This window comes from Dermochelys coriacea, chromosome 6 (genome assembly GCF_009764565.3).
Source record: "Dermochelys coriacea isolate rDerCor1 chromosome 6, rDerCor1.pri.v4, whole genome shotgun sequence".
Classification (NCBI taxonomy): Eukaryota; Metazoa; Chordata; order Testudines; family Dermochelyidae; genus Dermochelys; species Dermochelys coriacea.
The window spans coordinates 65800466-65815992 of NC_050073.1; the positions used below are offsets into that span (position 1 = coordinate 65800466).

The 15527-nt window shown below is 42.7% G+C and overlaps 1 protein-coding gene across 15 annotated transcripts in view; it reads right to left on the minus strand.

The window, feature by feature from the left end:
• The window catches only part of MGA (MAX dimerization protein MGA), a 94247-nt gene that overhangs the window by 21871 nt on the left and 56849 nt on the right, over nucleotides 1-15527 (minus strand). For 11 of the 15 annotated variants that reach the window (XR_006282366.1, XM_038405108.2, XM_038405107.2 and 8 more), the window contains 2 exons: nucleotides 13511-15237; nucleotides 2370-2447 (listed from right to left, as the gene is read on the minus strand). Coding sequence is in view for 14 of the 15 variants with exons in the window: in XM_038405108.2 (XP_038261036.1) it covers nucleotides 2370-2447; nucleotides 13511-15237 (1805 nt within the window). In the remaining variant the exon portion in view is untranslated. The remainder of the gene's footprint in view (nucleotides 1-2369; nucleotides 2448-13510; nucleotides 15238-15527) is intronic. The other 4 variants (XM_043517630.1, XM_043517628.1, XM_038405105.2 and 1 more) reach the window with 1 other exon arrangement.

Sequence of the window (15527 nt, forward strand, 5' to 3'; positions counted from 1 at the left end):
CTCTTCTGTCTCTTTCCTTCTGTCTCTCCTTTCCTTCTTTATGATGAGCTGCTTCGTCTCTTCTGTGAATTGTATACTTACCTGAAACCAATGCAGACATTTAATCACAAAAAATAGCAGTCCACAGATGGAATAAAAGAGGTAATGCACACTTATTACAACAGAAAAGTGAGGCCTGTAATAACTATTTCTCACTTTTTACTTCACCATCATAACTTGCTAATTATTATTCACTTATTACTCAGAATATGCAGAGCTATAAATCCGCTTTAAAAAATTCTTGTTACTGATAGGTAGGAAAGAAAATTAAAATGTTGTACTAAATCTCAAGATATTGGCAATTGACCATGGATGAAGCTAAACTATGTATTAATCAGCAAACTTGAGATGCAGTAGCACAAAGCAACCTCACCATCATTTATTAATTACACTACCCCTTGATGCTTGCAGTGCAGTACTTCCAATTGTCAATCATAGAATTTATGTCAGTGAAACCTCAGATTATGTGAATTTAAGAAGTGATTCAATTTATAAAAGGAAAGAAAAGAATTTCTTAGCTGATAATTTCCCTTCTACTAGCAGCATCTCCCACAGTTCTGTGATGCATTGGTTTTGCCTCCTTTCTGCAGACACCAGACGCTGTTGAGCACTATTTCTAGGCTATGGTACTTGGACATGCCCCCTCATGCAGTCCCACACAAGTATTGTCTCAAAGTTGAATAAAAACTCCCAGTGGGACATTATTGACCAAGGAGGATAGAACTGTAGGAGACAGTGAGGGTAGAAAGGAAGGTATTAACAATTTCCCCCCCCCCCCTTCTGCAGCCCAGCTTCTCCCACAATTGTGAGACACATGGGAAGCACCAAGCAGTCAAACTATGGAGTAGGGAGGAAAGAAGGGAAAAAACAACAACCAGAAGAAACCGAACCCCTGTATCTCCCCTCCAGTACAAAAATGTGTCTGAACGGGAGATCACAATATGCAACACCCTCCTACCAATGGATGCCCTCCACAGAAGACAGGAAACATACTTTGTAGAGTTTGATAAATGTATTCTATTAAGACCAAGATGGTGCCCTGCACATTTTCTCAGTTGCTTTCTACTCACAATGCCATTAGGAACCTTGTAGAGGGAGCCTGGATTCTCCCTGGGATTATGTCCTCAATGCCTAGTATGCCAACAAGCAAACTATTTTAATGTCTTACCTGCAGCAATTTTGGGGTCCTAAACATGTAATGAACCTAACAAGATTGTGATGGGGTGTCCAACTCATAAAAGGCCTAAGTAGGTTAAAAAGGGCCAATTAACCCCATGAAAGGTTGCACTTGGAGGACAGTCAGGGCTGATAAGGCCTAATATATGAAGCAGCCCAGCTGGGCAGGGGCAAGTTGACTTAGTACCAGGAAACAGAGCAACAGCGGCTGCAGGAAGGAACTCTGCAGTCACTCTGTAGAGAGGAGAGGAGGTGGCAAGAGACAAGGAGGAGTTCTAGGGCGGAGTAAACCCTGGATCCTGCCTGGGAATACAGACTCTGGCAAGAACCAGAGTGCGGGTGAAGGAGCTGCAGGGAGCAGAGGAAGTTTCAGTGGTAACCCAGAGGGAAGCCAGATAATAGGGAAGAAAGCAGGAAGGAGCCCAGGGAAACAATAACATGGTCTGACATTGGGTAGACTACGGTTGCTACAGATAGGGTCCCCCTGGGCTGGAACCCACAGGCCCGGGTTCCCCATCAACCTCTGGGGAAGTAGCACAGTTTGGGCAGTGACTCAGAAGGCTGCCTGAGACAATTCATTCAGTGGGACTTTGATATCCTGAACGGAGAAAACTACACTGGCCTGGTGAGAGTGCCATGCTGCGAAGAAGGAGCACCTCAAGCCATGAAGAGGGAATAATCTGACTCCAGAGAGACAGAGTGCGAGACAATGGGGCGAGAAACTGAAGGAGACGCCTAACTGGTCGAGAGCTAATCTCCAGATGAGTCACAGTGTCAAAGCCCTGTGCCCTGGCAGAGCAAGAGCTGGCTGGTAGCAGCCTCTGACACTCTTGAAAAGCTGTAATCACCCCTTAGACTTGGCTCAATACTTGCAGGGTTTCTCTGATGCTGTGGTGGAGCCCACAGAGAGACCTTTATAGAAGTACTCAACTGGGAGGACCCAGAGAGTTAGAGCCTCAATGCTCCAATGATTCCCCAACTAGGGAGAGGTGATTTAAATTGAAATAAACTCACTACTGTGTAAAAAAATGAATAAAAATTAAAGTTAAAAAAAATGGGGTTAAGAGATACTGAACCACCAACTTGGTCCACTTGCCAGATAAAGAATTTCTGATGGGCTTCACAAGAAGATATTGCTAAGTACCATAGCTTACCAACAATGCTGAACCACCTATGGTATCTTCAGAGAGGAGGTACAGCCCATCTGGAACAGAACTGTGGGAGACCCTGGGCTGCAGAAAAGAAAAAAAGAAAACTAACCCTGTTTAACATATACAGTTATTAAAAGACACACTGCTAGTGAACTGATATTTTTTGCACATGAAACAAAGGTCAAAAATAATCTAGGTATAAAGTCAGGGAAGAAAAAAAAAACATATTTCCCATAATGGAGCTGCGATTAATGCTATAGATGGCACTCTACTCCCTCATCCCTTCTCCTGACACGTCTGGTGAATCTAAACTGATCATTTTCTACAGCTTTCCCAATTTCTACAGAACGAACATCACTGATTCTAGATGCCAAGGAGACAGGTGGGTTCTCCAAAGCAAGCAGCAAGGATGTATTTAGGCACAACTGTTATGCTGCAAGGAAATGTCTTCAAAAAGGGATGTGAGGATCCAGAAAACCAGAACAAGAAACTTAACCTTTGTAGCAGGGATACTATCTTACAGAATGTGATGCAAGAAAATCTCAACTTGCAGTTTGATTAAGGACAGCCAGAATGGTTCAAGACATCTGAATCCAATCTAATGAAAGTCTTAACAGATATTAATGCGGTGACAGATAATGAAAGTTTAGCTTATGTACTGAACTGTTTTTCAAAAATCATCTGATTAATGTACCTTGCCAGAGATTAATGGTTACAGTAAAGAATCATGAAATTAAGATGGGAAATGAATACAAAACAGGTTTAACAGGCTGAATACTGGCCAGTTCTGATGCGTTTTAAACCTCCAGGACTGACCAGCTTCCCCAAGGGGGGGGGGAAATAGGAGTGTCTGGGGTAGTGTATCAGAGACAAACAAGTCTCTGTGGCTACTAGGAAGTACAGTCAGATAGGAATTCTTGGGTTTAGTTAATCACAGCATACTCCAGCACCATCACCATGGGAACCTCTATCCCTCATCCCATTTTCTGCACTCCTTATTTTGCTGATACATCCTCCTACCTGAGTCACATGGAGAAGAGGCTGAACAGAGATTCCCTGGCATGAAGCCTAAAAGCTGCTCCACACTAGGAGAAACAGAACAGGAGCACCCTGACAGTCACTGACTGCTGAGGGTTCTGATGGTGGAGATAGGGAAGAAGCACAAGAGAGCTCTCTCATTTGAGAGGGAGACAATAAAAAAAAAGAGTAGAGTAGAGAGACGGGTTAGATTGTTGAGGGAGAACACCTGAGAGAGTATGGTGAAGGAAAGAGAGAGATACAGCCCAGTTTTATCTGCTTTGGCCTCTCACTTTAGAATTTTAAAAGACAAATACACTCAGTCTAAGAACCAAGAACAAAAAGAAAGTGTAGCCATAGATTGAAGTTTTTCAAGTTGGAACAGAGTAATAAACAGAATACCCTGTTTATGTTCTGCTTTTTTCCCCCCACAGACACAGTGAAAGTTATAGCACGTATCCAAAACATTAGAGCCTCCTATCTCACAAAAAACCCATCACCAATAAAACATGAAGGTAAGTGAAGAGTGCAGACACATATCAGTTGGCTGACTGCATGCTACTTTTCAATAAAGTTAAAAAGAATTAAACTACTTTAATCTTAGCAATATCTGTCTCTGCAAAAACATGCACTATCTAACACATTGGTTCTATCATTGGTTTCATACACTGATTCTCCCCTACCATGTGCGATTATCTATAACCACATAACTTTTGCTCTTTTCATGTACGTGTTCTGACAGCTTGATCTGAGCATATGAAGTTTATATATGGAAACACACTAGTTCTGTGTTGATGACTGCGCGCTACATGAAATAATATGGCCCTATTCTATGAAGTCCTAAGCATCTTTCCATGAGGAGCAGGATATTCAGCATCTGGCAGGATTGTGCTTTTATTGAATAGTGGGAAATGAATGCTTTCAGTATGCTATTTGTATAATCAGGAATTTGTAACGTGTGTGTGCATGGCCATAAATAGGGCCCTACCAAATTCATGGAATGAAAAACTTGTCACAGACCGTGCAATCTGGTCTTTCCCCTGTGAAATCTGTATTGTATAGGATAAAAGCACAGATTTCACGGGGGAGACCAGAGTTTCTCAAATTGGGGGTCCTGACCCACATGGGAGTTGCAGGGAGGCCACAAAGTTATTTTAAGGGGGTCGTGGTATTGCCACCCTTACTTCTGCACTGCCTTCAGAGCTGACCTGGTGGAGAAAAGTAGCTGTTGGCTGGGTGCTCAGCTCTGAAGGCAGTGCCCTGCCAGCAGCAGCGCAGAAGTAAAGGTGGCAATACCATACAATGCCACCCTTACTTCTGAACTGCTGCCTTCAATGCTGGGCAGCTGGATTGTGGCGGCTGCTGACTGAGGGCCCAGCTCTGCAGGCAGCAGCACAAAAGTAAGGGTAGCAATACCATACCATGCCATCCTTACTCTGCACTGCTGCTGGTGGCGGCTCTGCCTTCACAGCTGGGCTCCTGGCCAGCAGGTGCTACTCTCCAGCTGCCCAGCTCTGAAGGCAATGCCACTGCCAGCAGCATCAGCACAAAAGAATGGGTAGCAGTACCACAAACCCCCTACAATAACCTTGCGACCCCCGCCCCGCCAACTCATTTTTAGTCAGGACCCCTACAATTACAACACCATAACATTTCAGATTTAAATAGCTGAAATCATGAAATTTACGATTTTTAAAATCCTATGACCATGAAATTGACCAAAATGGGCCATGAATTTGATAGGGCCCTAGCCATAAAGCAGTCCAACCAGGGTGGATAAAAATCAAATAAATCCAATTTTTTTTTAATTTAAATTGGATTTTTTTGATAAAAAGCTTTTTGAGGAAAAAAAACCTATCTAAAGATAAAGATACATTATAGCTCAAAGATATCTCATTATGGAATAGGGATTGTAAATTCTAATTATATAGTATAAGACAATATATTCATGTAATGTTTAAAAAAAGATTTGAAAATGAGTTCCAATAGTTTATGGATTAGGGAACCAATTTTATGGGGTTCCAAGGGCTTCTGTATAGATTATTTAGGTTAATCTTTCTATCTACCCAATGGGACTCAGTGCTCAGTCTAGAAGATACCATCAGAGATGCTCAGTTTTGCAGTTCTCAAACAAGGCTTGGTTGCCTGAATGAAACAACATCATGAAAAAAGTGTTCCTTCTCAGGAGGAAGCTGTGTTGCAGATGATGAAAGGAACATGTCTGAACATGCATGATCTTCAGGTTGGTAAACTTTTTTATTTCATACTTCTTTCTTAAGGACTGCCTGTCTTCCTTCTGGACTATTCTTGAATTCTCATGTTTGAGCAAAAAATATAGTTGTTGCTCTATGGTACTATCATTTTAGATGCAGTTGTGATAAAAACTAAATAGCTGAAATAGGCAGATCTTCCTTTTACAATTTCACCTTTAAAATAGTACTGAGCGTCAATGAAAGCAAAGAGTAATACTAAATGAACAGTATGGTAATAATAATTAAATAATTACATTGACTTATTTTGTTTAGGAGAATCCATCCTCAACATACAGGATTCTGAAGACTATCCACCTTCAAGATCACCATTATTTTCTATATTTTCAGAGTTATCTGCCAGTGATAGTGTTTCTGTCACATAGCCACAGTATATCACCTGTAGCAAAAAGAAAAGAAAAAAAATCTCCATCCAGAAACATAGATAAGTTTGTGATAAGACCCAGAAGATTACAAAAAGAGGTAATTGATGAAAAAATTGTTCCGTTTGTTTATGCAACAAACTCTTCTTTCCATATGATAGAGAACATGGTTTAGTCATTAAGACCAGGATACAGTCCACCCAACAGAGCAGATGTCGCATGCAAATTGCTGGATAAAGTGTATGAAAGAGAAATTGAGCGGTGTGCAAAAGGTCTAGAGCAGGGGATGGCAACCTTTGAGAAGTGGTGTGCCAAGTCTTCATTTAATTTACTGTATTTTAAGGTTTTGCATGCCAGGGGCCGACGGCCAGAATCCCAGACTGGCAGCAGGCTGAGTGGGGCTGGTGGTGAGGACCCTGGCTGGCAGGGGCCGGTGGATGGAACCCCAGACCAGCAGCAAGGGCAGCAGATGGAACCCAGACCGACAGCGGACTAAGTTGTTCAGCCTGCTGCGGTCTGGGGTTCCATCCGCCAGCCCCTGCCAGCTGGGGTCCCGGAAGGCCGGCCCTGCTCAGCCTGATGCCGGCCCTGGATTCCATCCATCCAGGCCGGCAGTGGGCTGTGTGGTGGCCGGAACCCTGGCTGGCAACAGAGTGCCACTAAAAATTAGCTCGCATGCCACCTTTGGCACACGTGCTGCAGGTTGCCGACCTCTGGTCTGGAGGGTGAAATTGTTAACTTGAGTCTTGATGGGTGGAGCAATGTCCACAATGATCTTGTTGTATGTGCTTGTGTGACAACAGAAGACGGGAATGTCTTCCTTACAGAAACAACTGATACATCAGGAAATGCACACACAGCAGAATACTCACAAGTAGCAGCAGTAAAAGCTATAACAAACTGAAAAAAATTCAAATGTCTAGTACGTAGCTTGGTCACAGACAATGCTGCAAACCTATCCAAGATGAGAAGAAATTATTTAGAAGGAGTCCCAAGCTAATAACATATGGTTGCAGTGCTCATTTGATGCACCTCCTAGCAAAAGACTTCAGTGTTCCAGAAATAAAGGCTAATGTTGTTGAGATTGCAAAATACTTCCATAACAACCACTTTGCAGCAGCTGCTCTGAAAAAAGTGGGAGGAACCAAGCTAACTCTCCCAGAAGACGTGTGATGGAACTCAGTAGTGGACTGTGTTGAGCAGTAGATCAAGAACTGGCCTAATCTGATGACAGTTTATGAACAAAATTGTGAAAAAAATAGATGGCACTGTCATAGCCAAAGTTCTCAACACTGGGCTTAAGAGAAATGTTGAACATATGCGGAGTACCCTGAAGCCTATTTATGTAGCCTTGAACACAATGCAGGGAAATAGCTGTTTTAGTGCTAATGCTGTTGAAATTTGGAAGGAACTGAGTGAGATCTTAAAAAGAGAAATATACAATGACAGAGTTAAATTACAAGTGTTAAAAAAAAAGAATGGAACAAGCACTATTTCCAGCTCATTTTCTTGTAAATATTCTCAAAACTCGGTACTGGGTCAAACCTTAACTGCTGAAGAAGAGGAGTTGGCTATGACATGGACATCCAGCAATCATCCTCCATAATGCCAACTATAATAAACTTCAGAGCGAAGGGTGAACCATTCAAGAAATGTATGTTTGATGATGATGATTTAAAGAAAGTCACACCAGTGAAGTGGTGGAAGTCACTTAAGCACTTGTAGTCAGAGGCTGTTGAAGTGATAATCTCAGTTTTAACAGCAGCAGCTTCTTCTGCCGGTGTAGAAAGAATATATTCTTCCTTTGGACTAATTCATTCCAAATTGAGAAATCGTTTGGGACCTGAAAAAGCAGGAAAGCTTGTACTTTCTTTTCCAGATTATGAACAAACAAGAAAATGAAGGTGATGATGACTGTTAGCTGCAGAAGCCAATATTTTAAGTTTCTCATGTTGACCTGGCTGACGTAGTCGATTTAATTTTTTTTAAATATTTCATTTAACTATTTTAGTTAAAAACAATTTTAACAAAAACAAACCTGATTTTTAAAAAACTTGAATGTTTAAATTCAAAAATTCATATGCTTGTTTTGTTAAAATATATGTTTGCTGTTGAAGAAAAAAATCCAGAATACATAACGTTGTTGTTTTAGGTAAATAAAACAATTTAAATATCTGCCTGGTGATGTTCTCCTCCTAATACAGCATGGCAAGAAAATCCTCCAAATATTAATGATTAACCTGTTGAACTGGAGATAGATATTTATTAAGTCTTTGGGAGGTGAACTGCTTCAATTACTTTTGGTAAATGAAATAACCAATCAAATCATTCATTTTCTGATAGCTGTAAAACTAATCTGAAAAGTTTTCAAAATAAAATCACTTAAAAATATATTGTGTGTACCTTCTAAAAATGAAACCTACATCTATCACTGAGCCGTGAAGAATATGTATTAAGGTTATAACAAGCAACAGGAATGCACTTTTATGTAGAAATCCCTGACTAGTGATTTAAATCAAATACACCCTGATCCAACAACTATGCAATTAAACTGGGATTCTAGTTTTTGTGGCCTCTGATAAAAATGAAAGGTCTTCATTACGGACAGATAAGGTATTATGTTTATATGATTTTTTTTCCAAGATGTTGCTATAGGAGTACAGTTAGGGTGGTTTGGGTACTTTGTTCATGAAGTGCAACTTTAACTCTGCATTTCATAGATTTCCAGTATCTGAGGTTTATTAACATTCTTGAAAGGTAATATTCCTGCAAACCATCCATGTGGATATGCCTGCAACCTTAACTTCCCTTCAATACATTGTGTATGACACTTTCCTTAAAAAAAAAGCTGTACCAGAGAACTAGGCAGCAAAGGAAGCTTGGGGATGGAAGGCCTTCCCTCCCCTTTTCCTGACCTCTGCAAAAAGGAGGCCTCACTAACGCACACCTCCTAAAGACTTCAGGAGGGGAACTTATTACCTGTGAGCATTAGGAGTTGCACAAGAGAAGGGTTCCATCTGGATAAGCATATCAATCCTTTGGTGAGGCTTGTCAAGTGCTCAAAAGAGCTTGTTGAAGATACTCCTAATGCCATCCTCCCCAGGGGATCCCCACCCCCCCAAGAGGCCTAGGAGCTTGAAAGACAGGATATGTGGGGAAAAAGGGAGTGCAAGGACCAGAAGAAAAGCTCAAAACTGCAAGAAAAGGTAGTGAGGAAGTTAGGGAAGCATTAATACTCCCCTCGACTCCCCCAGACACTTCAAACCTTTTACTAAGCACACTCTAAAAATGTGGATCCCCCTGCTCCTGGCAGCCCATCCATCCATGCCAACAGCAAAAAGAACAGCTATTGTAACCATGGTTCTTTGAGATGCTGTCATTAGTTTGGATCCCACTGAGAGACATTAGCACCTCACGCGCACAAGAGTGGAGTATTTTGTATAGTAGTGTCTGGGGCTGTACATGCACCTTCTGCCTCATTGTGCTCCCATTCGATGGCACAAAGCATAGGGTGTCTGACCCTCCTTCAGTTCCTTCACAATTTAAGATGCATGTTAGCAGAGGACTCCAAAAAGCAAGGATGATGGGTGCACTGTGGACATCATCTCAAAGAACTAGTTATTGTAGGGTAAGTAACTGTTCTTTCTTTCTCCAATATGTTTGGGTGGGTGTCCCCCTGTAAATGACTGGCAGGCAGTATCCACTCCGGTTAGTGGGAAGGAGGAGCATCAGCTCCTATTTGATCAGTCAAACAATAACAGAGTAAGACTCTGGAAATGTCCACACTAGGTAGCTTCTTCTCTCTCAGCACTGAGTGTTGTTTCAAGAATGCCATGGGTGGGATTTATTGATTGGATTTAGGCATAACTGTGAGACCATCTTAAGGTCAAATTCAGGGTGTGGTCTCAGGACTACCTTATTCCTATGAAAATATGCATGAGGAGCCATAAAATCTTGGAGCTCACCGATATTCTGTGCTGAGGAGACAGCTACCAGGAAAACCATCGTAACCATCTAAAGTGATGTATCGAACAATCAGAAGCTCCATGAATTTCAAGAGGATGATGCTGATCCCAAGTAGGGGTCAGATCTCTGAGAGGTAGGTAAGTATACAGGAAACACTTGAGTAATCGGGATCCTGTGGGATGTGAAAAGATAGAGCCACAGATGAAATCTAGCAAGCAGCATCAAGTGTGTGCATACCAACACATGCGCAGTCCCAGACGTGCGCACACAGTTGTTGCACTTGAATTTAGGTCCTCTACTATCAACTGAACCCGTCCACTGATAGGTAGCCTGTCGCCGACCAGGAGTCCTAAGCACTCTATCTTCTGCAATGATGTTAGACGATTTCTTGTAATTCACCAGAAATCCTTGTTGGGAGAACAGGGAGAGGATGCACTCTGCTGCGGGGACCTGCATCTCATTAGCCAGTCATCCATGTACAGATAGATGTAAATTCCTTTTCTCCTTAAACGTGCTGCCATTAGTGTCAGGCATTTTGTAAACACCTTCAGTACCAAGGAGAGACCGAAGCATAGAACCCTGTACTGGTAACGAGTGGGCCCCATCATGAATCTTAGGTACCTCCTCAGGTCTGGATGAATAGCTATACAAAAGCATGCCTCCATTAAGTAAGAGCCACAAACTTAGAGAAATTGAATGATGGGGGCAAAATGTTAGTAATCTGAAACTGAGATGGAGTGTGTATTTGTTAAAATTTCTTCAGATAGGATGAAGACCCTTTTGTTTCTTTGGAATGTGGAAATACTGGGAACAGAAGCATCTTCCCCTGACGTCTGATGGCAACTCTTCTATGGTTACTAGATGAAGTAATAAAGCTAGTTTTGCAAGATGATCTTGTCAGAAGGGTCCCTGAAGGGGGATGGAGAGGGGAGGTGGGTAGGGGGTAAAGCAGGGGGTTCTCAAACTGGGGGTTGGGACCCCTCAGCGGGTGATAAGATTCTTACATAGAGGGTCACGAGCTGTCAGCCTCCACCCCAAGCCCCGCTTTGCCTCTAGCATTTATAATGGTGTTACATATATAAAAAGTGTTTTTAATTTGTAAGGAGGGGTCACACTCAGAGGCTTTCTATGCAAAAGGGGTCACCAGTACAAAAGTTTGAGAACCACTGGGGTAAAGAGTGGAACTGGATGGGATAGCCCTGCATGATTATCTCCAGATAATCTCATTCATCTGTCCAATGTTATGGCAGACCAAGCCAAGTGGAACAGGGTGAAGCAGCTTTCGAAGGTCTTGCTTTTTGGATTGGATTTTGTGTGGCTTGTGACAGTCCTGTAAAATTTGTTGACTTGTCACGGGAGTGGTTTGTATGTGTTGCTGTCCAAGAGGAAGGCTGGCGACTCCTGCTGTATCTTGACATGTTACTCAGGCTGCCTGAAATGGTAGGATTATGTCTTGTCTTGACTGGGATTAAGAATGATACAGCTTGTGGTACAAGCCTGGCTTGTAAAACTTTAGGGAGCATGGGGTGGCTTCAAATTCTTTTAAGGAGTACAGTGCTGTCGGTTCACTTCCTCAATTAAGAAGTGCAGGTCCTTGATCAACTCCCTATGTATGCCCAATGCTTGGAGACAATATTCTGTGCATGTTTACTGCTGTGGGCCACGGATCTGGCTGCAGCGTCAAAGGCAACCACTGCCGTCTGTAAGATCTTGAGCACAAACTTACCACCCTTAACTATTTCTCTGAGCTCCTCCCTGTTGTCATGTGCAAGCTTCAATTAAAAAGATGTCACCCTGTCCCAGGTTAAAGAGTCATACTTGGCCAGTAGGACCTGACAATTTGCCTCTCACAGTTGTAGGGAAACACAGGAGTAAGATTTCCTTCCAAATAGGTTGAGTCTTTTGGGTTTCCTGTCTTTAGAGGTACTCTTGTTCAATTTAGATTTTTCCTGTACTACCAACACAACCAAGGAGCCCAGTCTTGGGTTGAGTAAAGAACTCAAAGCTAGTTCAAGGGTACCATTTTTCTACTCATTTTACCATAGGTGGTGTAGTGGCTGATGTCTACCAGGAGGCTTTAACTGAGTCCAAGCAGTCCCTGATTTATGGGAAAAGTGATTCTCGAGAGACCAGCAATTGTCAAAATATTGATCAACTTATGACATTTCTCAGATATTACTAGAGTTTCTGCTGTTCTCAGAAGGAGCTTTCAGAATGACTAGTAGTCACCCGGTGCCAGTACTGGTGCCAAGGACACAGCTTCATCAGCCAACAACGATGAGAGTTCCTTTGGTGGTGAAGCAGAATGCTGGTGTGGCTCAGCCCCCATGTCTGGTTCTTCCTAGTGGTCCTCGCTGTCTAGCATAGGTGATCTGACCAGAGAAGCTGATGGGCAAAGTGATCTCTTTCTTAAATGGGAGACCTGCTCCTAGCAGCATGAGATTACAGACCCAGTAAGCCCAACATGTGGCCACAGTGACATGCCGCTCGCTAGCATGATATTGACTAGTCCAATGCTGTTGCTGTAAGAATGGTGGTCAGATTGTGTAGGGACGGCTGGCAGGCCTCTCTGTGACATTGATCACAAATAATAGAGGAGAGTATTTCTGCTAAGATGGTGAGAACATATGCCCCGGTGATGAAGAGGAGGAGTAAGACCACCCCTAGGGACACCTCTGAAATCTAGCTATTGGAGAGTGGGAGAAGGGCTGGGGGTGTCCACCATCCCACTAGGGCTGCTAGTCTGCTGGGCTAGGGAGGGACAGGACTTCCTCTGCAAAACCGCTCTTGGGGGCGGGGGTGGGGAAAAGAGATCAGACCCACCTTCGGGTACCTCCCCACAGCGGCAGGAAGCTCCATGGCTGCTGCCAGCTCTGAAGGCTCCCAGCAGCTCAGGGGAGATCAGACCCACCTCCACCTCTGGGAATTTCCCCTGGCTGCAGAAGTGCCGTGGTTGCCACCTTCAGAGCCCGGCTCTGAATGCAGCACAGAAAGAGGGTGGCAATCCTGTGACCCCCCCACATAAGCTTTGTGACCTCCCATGACCTCCTTTTGGGTCAGGACCCCTGCAATTACAACACTGACATTTCAGATGTAAACATCTGAAAATGCTAAATTGACCAATTTTAAAATCCTCTGGCCATGAAATTGATCAAAATGGACTGTGAATTTGGTAGGGTCCTACAAATGAATAATATTCATACTAGAGCTCTGCCAATTCATCTCAATCCTTATCTGTGAAACAGACAACTCTATTTCCAGTCTTGTGAATTTCTCGAACAGAAGAAATGTCATTAATAGTGCCAAGTTGTGTCAGGAGTTTGCATAACTAGAAAGAAACCAAAAATATATTCACTTGAGACCCGTATCCAGGTCTTCTGAAGTAACAGAAGACCAGTGCATTAACTACCAGTGAGCCTTCTAGGCGCCTACTGTGTCTGGACACACGATTAGTTTGTCGATTTTTTAAGTTATTTATCTTTCAAAAATAGGAGGATTTTTAGTTTTAAAAAAAGAGATAGATACTCACCAATTTTTCCACATCCACTTCCTCTTCACTCTGGAAATCAGAAGCTCCATCCAACATCTCATCAGCAGAATCATCAGTTTTTTCATCATCATCTTCTTCCTCCTCCTCTTCCACATCATCAGTGGTAATATCAACAGTAGGAGTATAACCCTTTTTGTGGCGTTTGGGTTCTTGTGATCTCTGTTCTGGGGTCAGGAAATAACCTTTAACAGATTTCTCAACTTTGTTCTCTCTCTCAGTGTTACTTTTGTTGTCTGAATCAGTTGCCTTACTAGATATGGTGTTCCAAGAACTGTTGACATGAATTGAGTTATCCTTAGCATTTTCACTTGCTTTCTGAAAACCAGTGGTGCCTTGTTCTTGGTTAGGAGAGTTAAGTTTTTCCTGGATATCTAGATTTCTTTTACACTCATCTGTACTTTCCACAGGCATCTCCCCTGAATTATTATCATGTTCCTTTGTATAAATGATCTCAGATTTATTTTCCCGTTCCTCCATTATGTTCTCGGTCTCTACAGAGTCCTCACATTCCTTCCTTTTGACCTCTGGCTGAGCACTGCTGTCCTGGAGCTCTTTTTGGTTCTGAAGTGGTTGAATCCCTTCCTGCTGCTTGTCTTTGCTTTCCAGCTGTGCATAAATCTCTTGCTTTTCCTGTGGACTCTGTGACTGTGCACCATTCCCCTTCTCTTCCCCCTTTTTCTGTGGCTCTGCATTTCCCTCCTGTTCAGTATCTGGACTCTCTGCTTGTACAGTGGTCGTGTACTCCTCCACATGGCTCTTTAACATTGCAGTCTCTTCCTGCTCCCTGGGACTCTCTGGATATACAGTATTTTCAGGAGCAACTACTGCTTGACCTAGTAATTCTGAAATAGTCTCTGAGTTATCTGAAACTTCCTCCAATACTTCTTCAGAATGTACAGAGTCCCTTTTCTTTTCAGTGATCACTTTGTTTTTCTCACCGATTGGCTTCTCACTGATGTATGAGTGGTCTGATGATATAACATCTGCAGAAACATCATGCTGGAAGGTGGGAATGTCATCTGAGTAATCCTCCAGCATCTCCGGATCCTTCTCAGCCATCTCTGAGACAGTGGAGTTTCTGTCAGATATGATCACATCAGCTGCAGACTCATCAGTACTATTTGATTGATTTGCTGGCAACTCATTTTCCTCTTGTTTGCTATCTGACACTGTGACCTCTGACTCCATGACTTCTACATCTTCTGAATGTGAAGCCTTCTCAGGCTCTTGCTGCTTAGTAGGACTAGACTCATCCTTTTGGCTTACATTCTGGGAATCTTTCTTTATCTGGAGGGATGCAACATGATGAAGAATAGAGTTTGGGACAGACTTCTGTCCTGGGAGCTGAAGCAAGGCAAAACTGCCAGACTGAAGGGGTATGAGACTGGCAGCATTAGTTGGTTGACCACCTGAGCTACATGTTATTTTAGATTCAGAGCCTGTCTGACCTGCAATGCTGCTTGCTCCTGGAGGAGAGATCCGCAGAGTCAGGGTGCCTGCTTGTGACACAAAACTGGGTACCGACGGAAGGATGGATGATGCTTGAGTGACCAAATTAGCAGTAGGTGCAGACTTGGATCCAACCGTTTGTACTGCTGAGTTTTTGACAGGGGAAACCGAAGGAATAGAAATGGAGGAGGACGTAGGTGATACAGGTGTCTCAGGAGGCTTAGAAGGCCCAGGCAACCGGATTCCTACAACAGAACCTATGAGAGAGATGAAACACTAAATCACTATTTCCTAGAATCACTCCTCCTGATTCTAGTATTTGATGTTATATAAATTAAAGCAGAAAGATCTTCTTCCAAGGATTATAATATAATTACGTACTAAATCACAGAATTACAATACAATAACTAGTGCTGCATAAGAGGCATGTTACCATAAGATTTCCACGAAGGACACACACTTCCATATTTTGTCAGTTAATGCACAGGTTTCATCAATGTTATGAAAAGATGGTCATTAGATCCAGTGAGAAAAAGTTTTCATAAAA